This window comes from Biomphalaria glabrata, chromosome 16 (genome assembly GCF_947242115.1).
Source record: "Biomphalaria glabrata chromosome 16, xgBioGlab47.1, whole genome shotgun sequence".
In the NCBI taxonomy this organism is placed as follows: Eukaryota; Metazoa; Mollusca; class Gastropoda; family Planorbidae; genus Biomphalaria; species Biomphalaria glabrata.
The window spans coordinates 9,318,210-9,329,384 of NC_074726.1; the positions used below are offsets into that span (position 1 = coordinate 9,318,210).

At 34.4% G+C, this 11,175-nt stretch overlaps 1 protein-coding gene across 4 annotated transcripts in view; it reads left to right on the top strand.

Moving 5' to 3' along the window:
* Positions 1–9,213, top strand: part of LOC106068786 (islet cell autoantigen 1-like) — a 30,182-nt gene extending 20,969 nt beyond the window's left edge. For all 4 annotated transcript variants that reach the window (XM_013228260.2, XM_013228259.2, XM_013228262.2 and 1 more), the window contains 3 exons: positions 2,332–2,598; positions 4,207–4,361; positions 4,701–9,213. In XM_013228260.2, coding sequence (XP_013083714.2) covers positions 2,332–2,598; positions 4,207–4,361; positions 4,701–4,811 — 533 coding nt within the window. In that variant the 3' untranslated portion in view covers positions 4,812–9,213. The remainder of the gene's footprint in view (positions 1–2,331; positions 2,599–4,206; positions 4,362–4,700) is intronic.
* The last annotated feature ends 1,962 nt before the right edge of the window (positions 9,214–11,175 follow it).

Here is an 11,175-nt window from a genome sequence, read left to right on the forward strand (position 1 = left end):
CATGTGTTGTATTTAGTGTCTGTTGTCATATGGCCATGTGTTGTACTTAGTGTCCGTTGTCATATAGTCATGTTTTGTATTTTGGGTTAGGTGTCATATGACCATGTGTTCTATTTAGTGTATTCTAACAGATGTACACAAGCCTTTTAAGATTTGGGCCCCGCATTTTAGTTTATTGCCCCTGTACAACATAATTCATAGCGTTTCGCCCATTCTTGTTCCAAGCCTGTGAAAATACCACGGCTTCAAGAGCCTCTGCCTGTTTTTTTCTTCTTTTTGTTCTGCCTGAATTCGGGCCTAAAAACAAAATTTTCTAGTTTGCTAATGACTAAATAGCTCTAAATTTATTAACGCTCTTTGAAAATAAAAAGCTTGCATTCTTTAATTAATTGATGACTGCCCATTCGAGTGAGATCATTTTAATGCAGTTAAAAGAAATACACAGATCTATCTATTACACAATTCGTATTCTCACACGGTATAGTAGACCTGTCGGTATTGATTTTCCGATATCAGCCTTTTATAAGTCATAGCGTCTACAGTTTTACATTGAACCCGGCTGGTGGTTAATCCTTGGTACAATACTCAGATCCAAGTGGCGTTTCATTTTCTGTGCATACTAGTTACGAGCTGTTTACCGACCTTTACAATATACTGTTTTTAAACAGAGGACCGCGTATCGCCGTGGCTAGACTAGGCCATTCTGAGGAGGCAATGGTTTCTCTTTGCGATGTAGAAAAAGAAAACAAAAAGTGGGGGCGAGGGGGTGGTTGCGAATATCGTCGGCGAATTCTTTACAAATGCTGAATAGCTTTGGAGTGGGACTTTATGAAAAGTCATTGCATTTAATCCTCTCCTTTTGAACTGAAGTCTTGATATACACGATAGACTAATAAATACAGCTTAGAGGTGGTGAGGTAGACCGGCAGTTCAGCAATGATCGCTTTGCCGTCTCTCTTGATTGTGTCCCTTGTTTCTCTGCTCAAGCTCGCGCTCTAGTCATTGAGTGTTTGCGTGCAGAGTGAAGGGCAGGGACTGAGAAAATGTTAGCTATCTGCTTGGATGCACTTGTGATACTATATAAATGAATGTTCTGATGGGCTCTAGGGTATAAATGGCGAACGAAGTGTACTGCTAGGTGCAATGAGTAACTGACGCTTACTACTTCTGCTTCAAGAAGCTTACTGATTCACGCAGAAGCTTGGGCTTTGCAAGAGAGGATTTGAGCCTCTTAAACCATCACTCAAATGAAGTTTGATGATGATGATGACTGTTTCATGTAGACACTTATTGTTTTGTGCAGACGCTTACTGCTTCATGCAGACTAAACTTCATGCAGACCCTAACTCAGTGCATTTGGAAAATACCCCCTAAAAAACATATTTATTAACGACTTGGCCTGCCTAAATAGAGAAAATGTGTTGGAAACAATGGCCATCTCTGCCTTACATCTATGGAATACTCGACATTTGGCGCACCCATTTTAAGACAGGAGACTGACATTAATTTATAAAACAGACTTTTTATAACAGAATAATAGAATTTTTGTTTTCACTATGCTATAGTATATATAATATACATTCTTTCTCTTCTCCCCCCCCCCCCATTTATGGTCTCTTTTGTAATGTGTTAATAGTAATAAAAACCCTTATTATGGTGTCTCAGGTTACTTATTTTAAAATATGAAACAAATGATTGACCCATCCTACACCTTGATAGCAAGCTCTATATAAAAGAATACTCGCCCATATTGCATTTTTCATCATCCGCCCTTCATCCTTTAGTTACCTCCATTTGCACTATTCCCATCTTTTTTTGCTCCCTTATTGCTATTTATCCCCACAAACACACACATTTTATTCTCTCCCTTTCCCCTTCATTTCCCTCTATTCCCTCAACTGAACTTTTTCCTTTGTTTCTTTCTGCCATCCCTCACTGCTGACATTGCTCAAGTACAATGTTAAAACATTACTTTGACTTTGATGCCATTATTGTGGTACCATCGAAGGAGACAGTATGAGTGTCCCCAACTCTGAGAGTTAAGGGGGGATATGTCTGGCAGGTCATTTAATCTGTACTTATGCCACTGAGCACTACAGGAGGAGGAGTGCTTCTTGTTCAGTTCACAGTCTGAGTTCATCTCAGGTAAGGCACTAAGTGTGCCTTCAAGACTAGGACTCTAAGAGGTAAGGGTGGCCTCTGCAGACTGGAAGGGTAAATAGAAGGTGGGTTAGGGAGACAAGTAGAAAAAGAATGAGTGTAAGATAGACCTTTGCAGATCAAATGGGATAGTGTCTCATAGGCAATGTATTTTTTGTTTCTCTCTTGCAGGGAAGGAAAGAGATTTGTTGTCAGAGAGCTTGCAGCTGGAAGATGATGCAGACAAAGATGACATGGCTCTCCTCAACGAGATCCTCAACGCTCCTTCCCAGGGGGAAGATGAATTTGCTCAACAGTGGACTGCTGTTTTCGGTAGTGGCCCCAGCCAGTTCATACCAGATGTGGTCCCACAGGAGACAGATGCTGCCAAGCAGAGGTCAGATTTCCTGCCATCCAGTTTGCTGGACACCCAAATGTCCAGTTTGACCTCTGGCATCGGTATGTAAAACATATTGCTTACCCTTGTTTGTTCTATAAACAAAATGGCATTCATGTTGAACTTGTCGAAGTAATTTCCCTTTCAGACTTAAAGGTTTGTGAGAATGATGAAGTAGAGTGAACCCTCCTTTTTTTTTTGTGATTAATATTGGGGAAAAAAGTGGGGTTTTTTTTGTTTTTTTTTTCTTAATTTTTGTTTAAAGAAATTTTCTTTAGAAGACTCCTCTTTAAAGGAAAGGATGTAAAAGTACCCTTTTCAGACCTTGTGATCTATGGGTGATGAAGATGTAAAGCATTTTTTTATTTTTTTCTATGGCCAACAGATACTTAGGGTGTTATGTGTCTAGCACATTGACCAACAACCTTTACTTCCTGAACGCATGTCAGGTACCATTAAAGTTGGCTAAACTCATGAATTAAGAATTTCCAATCCCAGTCATCACAGCATGTTGAGCTCTATATGGAAGACTATCCCTTTACCACTCTGCCCCCTTCTCCTATCCTTACTCCAGATGTATTACATCGTAGGAACATTTAAATTTGATAAAAGAATAATTCAATGTTTTTATACAGCTACCGTCAGTAGTTTATTGACCTTCGCCATCAGCTTCTGGTCTGGTAATTCTTTATTGGCACAAAGATATCAATTAAATACTCTAATTAGTACATATCTTAAATCACTCACACATCTTCCATCTCTTGAAGGACTAGTTCATGGAAGATGCCTTTCTGAAACATATAAAGTTCTTATAAGCAATTTGCACCCATTAAACCACAGTTTATTAGGACTCAGATGGCTCAGTCAGAGTGTTTTAAGATCATTGGTTGTCACAGAGAAGTACAGAGAAGTCCAAGTGATCAAGCCCTGGTTTTATGTGTTTCTGTTTTTTGGGGATGTCATTTGTATGTTGTTTGTGTTTGCATTGTTATGTTGTTATTGTTATAGTAGTAATGTTGCAGAGGAAAAAATCAAGACTGAAGCCCCTTAGGGGTTGGGAGTATCAACTATGAAATTCCCTCCGGCAGGTTCTGCAAACTGAGTTGGTGCCAAATGTAACGTGAAGCATTCCTTTGGATCATATCAGCAAGGTCGAGAGAGGAATCATGAGGCATGGGCCACCCATGACCCCTTTATCAAGGCCCAGGAATGCGCACTGGAGAGCAAACTCTGGTGCTGCTGCAAAGGGGCCAAAGCCAGTGGGCGCATCCATTGTCTTCCGAGACAGAAGGAGCCATATAAGTAATGTTGAGGTGGACAATTGTAGTCAAGCTGAATTTCCATTTGTTTGGACCACAAAAATATTCTTTCCTTATTTATCTTATTGGCAGCCTATCTTTGTTAACTTAGGGTTTTAAGAAAAATGCTGATGGTAGCTGGAAATTTTAGCTCAGGATTTGAGCATTATTGGGTTCACCCATTCCTAATAGTTCCAAAATTATTGACCAAGATAAAAAGTGGTTGGGCATTTTGGTTCTCCACTTTTCTTGTTGGCCTAAACAAAAATGCATTTAACATCACTCTCCTCATTTATAGTTAGATCTGAAAGATGAACTTACTTCATTATTTATAAAGAAGAATACAGTTTTATTATTTTATTTAATGAGCAGGTAATCTATCGCCATATGGAGTTGGCGCTAACATTTCCACCTTTGGAAGTTCCAATGTCTCCAATAACAACACTTCCTCTGGACAGCCTCAGACAGCGCCATCAGCTGCGGGAGCGAAAAAAGGACCAAAAACGAAACCTCAACCATTAACGAAGGTACATTTTAGGATCTCTTCTTTTTTTAAATTAAAAAAAAAAGTAATTTAAAAAAAAAAACTAGGAAACACTGTTTAGTTCATTTGATTCCATTTTTTTTAACTTTCTCTGCAAGAAATTAAATTATTAGTACTTTTAAAAAAAGATAGCATCTAGCATTAAAAAGAAAGTTCATTTGGAAACATAATTGTGTGTGTATGTGAGTTTGTCTAAATTGATTTTTTTTTATGTAGGGGTATAATACCTTATTTAAATGGATGTAAATTCAATATATATGTCCTTCCTGTAGTAAATAAAATTTGTAAATTTAGCATTTAACCTTTTTATTTTGTTTTTTAGGGCGGTCAACAATCTGATATGTCTGCATGGTTCAACTTGTTTGCTGACCTTGACCCACTCTCAAATCCAGATGCCATTGGTAGAAAGGTAGACGACATTACAGACGCATAAAAAAAATCTGGGACCCATCAACCATGGGGCGGCTTGATGTCGTCACAAGAATTTCATGTCAAGTAGTGATAGACCCGTGTGTTGATCTTTGAAACATTCAAAATATTTATAGTGCTATATATCTGCATCACATTGTGATGGTATTGTTTTGTGAGGATTAATAACTGTTCTTATCATGTTGTTCTCCATTAACTTTTTCTTGGTGAGTTTTTGTTTCCATACCCACATTAAGTAAGACAATCTTATTAAAATTTAAAGGATCTTCACCATTGATAAAATGAATAGTGGGTATAAAATATACAGATGTGTTACTCTTGATGTAATTGCCTATTCTTTAACATCAAAAGATAGCTTTTTTTGTGTGTTTTTTTAATAAACGAATATTGTAGATTAGTTTCAACTGTTACATCTTATGTCATTCTGTTTTCTATAAAGTAAGCTTTTAGTGCAAGTTTAAAAGAAAAGAATAACTTATTGCTGTACTTTGAGATGCTGAGATAATGTCTAGTTAAGTCTTTGTTAATGTTAGTCCCAGTCTCCAAATTAAAAAACAAAATTAGTTTTTAGCAACATAAAACAGTTCATATTTTCAAACAAAAAATTATTTGTAAGTTTCTTCTCAATTAACGACCTATCAAAACTAAAAGCATCATTAGTTTATTGGGTTTTTTTAAATTAGGTTTGTAAAACTTCTAGAGTAATGTTAATGATTGATCTGCCTCTAAAGATGAAGCAAAGAAAATGTAATTTAAATGTGTCACCTCAGTGGCAGACTTTACAAATCAAAAAAAGGCTGAATAAAAAGCAAAAATATAAAATTGTATGGAATAAAATATGTTTTATAAGATATTTTTGGGGATAAACTTAGAGGAGTGAAATACTAAGTCACAATACATTAATTAATATTTATACATTACTCTTTCTTCTAGTCATTTCAAACAGAAATATCTTTAAGACATGTTCTGTACATTTTTGTTACATAATAAACACAAATGTGAAATTTTTTTTCATAATACATTCCCTTTATATATATATATATATATATATATATATATAAGAAAGAATTAGGTTGCGGGGCTTAATTGTTTTCAAATGTCAAGAAAAGATCTTAAAAAATTGTTGCAATGCATTTTTATTAAGAGTTTGTTTGTAGTCATTGTATATTTTATACATATATACATTCATTTGTTTTAAAATGTCTCGGAATTTTTTCAGTTATTTAATTAGTTTTGGTCACTTGTCAACTGTCTTTAAAGTTGTGGCAGATCTAAGTCTCAGTATTTTATACATAATAAAAAAAATTTGGTCGAAATGTTTAGTTAACAAATGAAAATGAATATGTTGTAAACTTTTAATATAAATGGCCATGTTAGAGGAGGTAAAAGAAAGTTGAGGTCACTGACCCACATCCCCTTCCACCAGTGTTGAACCTGTTCTCTCTGTCATCCTCCTGGATGAGTGTTTAGAGCTGATACATACTTTTTGAACATAGCTTTTAACATAAATTAACTGTTTGAAAAAAATAAAAGCTAGGCGGGGTGGAAAGTGTATCAGCATAGCTTAGCGATTCCTTTCATTCACAATCCTAGATGAAGCTTTCTAGTGGCACAGCACGGGTCTTTCTATGTCAAGCAAATCATTTGTTACATCTGCTGATTCCTCACCTACAATAGAAAATGCTTTAGCTCTTAGATAATATTGATAACTACTGGCAATAAATGGATTGGATGTAATTATCTTCTTCGTTGAGCGTCTGTAATTTATAAGATAAGCCATGTTTATAGATCTCTGCTTACTTTGTTGGTAAAGAAAAAAATGTGAAAACCTTGGCTAGCTAGAATTACTAACTGCATAATAATTTGATAGAGAACAGATATAAATGCTGCCACCATAAAGAGTGTCAACTGATTGATTGATGAAACCACTTTCTAATATTGTTTCTCTTTTACTTCTGTTCTTAATTCTAATGCCTGTGCAATAGTCCATTTATACAATTGTATATCCGCATGTGTGATATCATTTATTCAGAGTTAATTATGTGACTCTTATGTATCAGTCAAATGTTATGAAATATATTTTATTTTTATTTTAATTTGGATGGGGTGATTGTGTTTATTTAACATGACCTTTTTTTTTTGTATAAACTATAAAAAAATACCTTTTTTTTTATGTGTTTTTGATTTTATTGTCCATTTTCCATGACAATAATATGTTTTCAAATTTTAGGTTTGTACTTGCTTTAAATTTTCTAAAAACATTTAAAACATAATTTGAGTTCACTGCCATAATATTTTTTTTTTTGTCATTAAATATTTTTTTGGCCATCAAAAAAGTGTCCATATCTTTTTTTCCCAAAACTTTTGGGTTAGATCTTAATGTCTAAAGTTGTGTTTGCGTCCAATACCATTCTTTTTGTAATCAATAAAACTGAATTGAACTGAATGAATTGATCTGACAGCAAAGCTCATTCCTCCAAGCAGTTCTGCATCAAATTTTTTGATACAAACTCGTAATATTAAGATGTTGTGTGTGAGGATGCTGATGTACATTTTTTTTAATGGAAGAACTTTTGGGCTTTTGAATATTTTTTTTTGTTTGTATCCAATAATAAATAAGAAATGTCTTAGAAATGAAAAAGTAGTTTCTAACATCATAAACATTTTGACATTAAACTGTATAGTGACTGTTGACATTGATAGTCATTGTCAGTTGTATTTTAACTTAAGACTGAACAACTCAGCCATGATTGTTCTATTTGTAGAGAGTACCCTGCTCAGGAGTACAATTTTAAAACCAGAAATACTATTCAAGGCTTTTATGTAGCATAATGCATGAAGGTTCAACATATTTCTTATCTAATGATTCTGTGTCATTAAAAGGTGGGCACTATGGTTGGTGCCTCTACAGCGCACCACATGTGACAGCAGCTAGTATGGAAGAGACTCATTTGGAGACCCGGGGGATCTGCAAAAGGTTTTGGCCTCCTTAAGTTTCCCTTTATATTAACGCCTTCATAAGTTATTGGCATTTTTTAAGTTGTACTCCTGAGTCGAAAACCCTATATGTACCTGCATGTTGTAATTTTAATAATCATTATGTTCCTTTGGGATCTGAGGTGTGGGACAAAAATAAATCAGATATTATTTAAATTATTGATTGACAAATATTTTTTTCCTAATGTGTTTTTAATTGAATATATTGTTTGTGTCTAAATAAATAGTATTGCCTTTGTGCGGTCAATCCGTTTAATTCCAGTTATTTTTCTCAAAAAAATAATATATTTTAATATTGGTTGTGCTTAAAACATCTTAGCTTCCATTTATTTTGCAATTATTTTTGTTTCTCCTTTCTGTGTATAAATATTATTTGATAAAAATAGAAAAATAAGATTTATGTCACAACCATGTAAAGTATTTTCCCCATATTCCTTATGACAGCAATTAATTCCAGACACAAGTATATGCTGCTTCATTAAGTTCATTGTACGTGTATTGATACATTACCTTAGTATTGACTAAACCACATTACTAAACATGATTTATAAATAGAAATGTAGCTGATTTCTATTCCATACTGTCAGGTCTAGCTGACTTTCAAATTGGCCAAATTCAACTAAAAAATATCAATTATCAGTGACATAAATTATCTATAAAAAAAACAGCCCTAAACAGGCTGATTACTGGTTGTGATGGCAGCTAGTAGGCTACTAACTCTAGTTACCACTTAAACTTATTTTTACTTATCTTAATACAACTTACATTTAGTAAGGTTTTAATTTATTTTTGTATTTACTCTTTTTAAAAAAAAAACACACTATTTTAACCAGTTAGGACTTTTCTTCTCATCATTTGATAGTTTACTGGTATTCTGCTTAGATAGAGAGGCCTTCATGTAAAACTAAGAATATATGAAGAAAGATGCTAATTTACAACATGTTTGGTATTTCAAGGGACAATATCATTATTTTTAATCTCTTAAAAAAAAGAACTTACAAAGATGAAACTGTATTTTTATGTTCAACTTTTTCCTTTGTTTTGTTTTTTTACATTTTTTAAGCCACATTTATACATACAAATTTAATCTAATGTGTTCATTTTAATTTTTTTGTTTTTCTTTTAGTTTATCTAAGTTTTATTTTTACATTTATGCTAATTCATACAAAATTTTAACTATTTTTTTATTTTTCTTTGTTTTAAAATTTAGAGTGTGTGCAAGATATTATGCATGACATTAAAAAAAAAGTGAAAGCTGAATTTTGGTTTCAAACTTTTCTTTAATTGGTAATGTTGAGGTATCATTGTTGTGAGACTTTGTCATGGAACAGAATATCATTAGATCATTATTTCATTACATTTGGTCTTCTTGTATTATCTATAATAAACTTAAAATGGACCAAAAAATGTGTTGTTTTTTTTAGACTTATTAACTTCTCATTCATTGTTGTCATATGCTATCTATTCTAAGCGGGACCATATTTTTGGAACACAAAAATAACAGATTTCATCGTTGCTATACAACAATACAGAGGTGCTGTGGCTGAGCGGTAAAGCGCTTGGCTTCCGAACTGGTTCAAATCCTGGAGAAGACTTTGAGTTTTAATTTCGGGATCTTAGGGCGCCTCTGAGTCCACCCAGCTCTAATGGGTACCTGACATTAGTTGGGGAAAAGTAAAGGCAGTTGGTTGTTGTGCTGGCCACATGACTCATGACGCCCTCGTTAACCATAGGCCACAGAAACAGATGACCTTTACATCATCTGCCCTATAGACCACAAGGTCTTAAAGGGGAACTTTACTTTTTTTTTATACAATACACAGGTGCGGTGGCTGAATGGTAAAGCGCTTGACTTACGAACCGAGGGTTCTGGGTTCAAATCCTGATGAAGGCTGGGATTATTAGGCGCCTCTGAGTCCACTCTGCTCTAATGGGTACCTGACATTAGTTGGGGAAAAGTAAAGGCGGTTGGTTGGTCGTTGTGCTGGCCACATGACACCTTTGTTAACCGTGGGCCACATCATCTGCCCTATAGATCGCAAAGTCTGAAAGGCGAACTTTACTTTTTCTCTTTATACAGTACAATGACAAAAACACCCGTCTGCATATTGAAAATAAATAAATTTACATGTCAGGCTCCTCCCACCCTCACGTGATCAACAACCAACACATTTATTTAAAATGAGATGCAAACACTCCATCGATTTTCCCATTTCTGCATAGACATCCGATTTCTCGTGCTTTCAAACCAGCGCAGCTCATTTCTTTTCTGCCTCGAAAGAGAACATCAGACAGATAAGTTAACTTAAGCCTATTTTGTGTTTAGCATGGGCGTAGCCTGGATTTTTTTTTTTTTGGGGGGGGGGGGGTATATATATATATATATATATATATGCCTGCTTGTGTATACGTAATTAATCTTCATTATATGACCCTTTAATCTTTCGGACGTTTTTTTTGGACCCTAGAATAGACTCTTTCCCTAAGTTAGTGGAATGACAGTAGACACCCCGCCCTTATATTGCTAGTTAGGGAGTCTGGGGAAGCGCTGTGAGCCCCCACCCCTCGATCCCGAGTGGGGTCCAGGGTGAAGCATTATTTCCGGTGTTTAAAACGTTAAAAAAAAAATAATAAAAAGCAAATTTGCAAATTCTGAGATATCTACAGTGCATTATCCAGCTACTCTTCTAGTATAAAAAAAAATGTAGGTCAAAAACCATTTATCGTCACCGAATAGTAGGTCTACATAGAAGCCTAATTCATAAAGCAATGGTTGCGTATGGGTAATTGTGAGTGAATGCTGTTCTTAATTGCATCAAATTGTACATATAGCATAATTGTTATAGTAGTAATGCTGCGGTGGACAATTGTACTCAAACTGAATTTCCATTTGTTTAGACCATTAACATTTACTTATAGGCTATCTTGGGGGAAAAAAAAGAAAATATTTTGTTTTCATAAGTGTTATTGTTTTTTTTATTATTGTTATTGTTTTTGTTAGTTTGTTTTTTGTTGTTGTTGTTTTACTGTATTTGCTCCACATGAACATGCCATCTAGTAATAAAATAGGCCTATAATTTGGTCCTTTCGACAATGAGCAGAGAAGTTGAGTGGATGAAGTTAAGAAAATGTTTCGACTCTCCTCAACAGATTGATTCATTACAGCAGTGATTGATGAACTATAGGACAGTAGATGCAAATCAGTATTTTTGCTTTAACATAAAACTAGGGATTAAGGTATGAAAGCTGAATAGAAAGATAAATGTATTATAGTTCTATCATTATAGACAATTGAATCTTGAAAGGTATAGTGACTAATTTAATAATTTAATGACTTATTCGAATAATAATGGAATCCAGCGACTTTTATT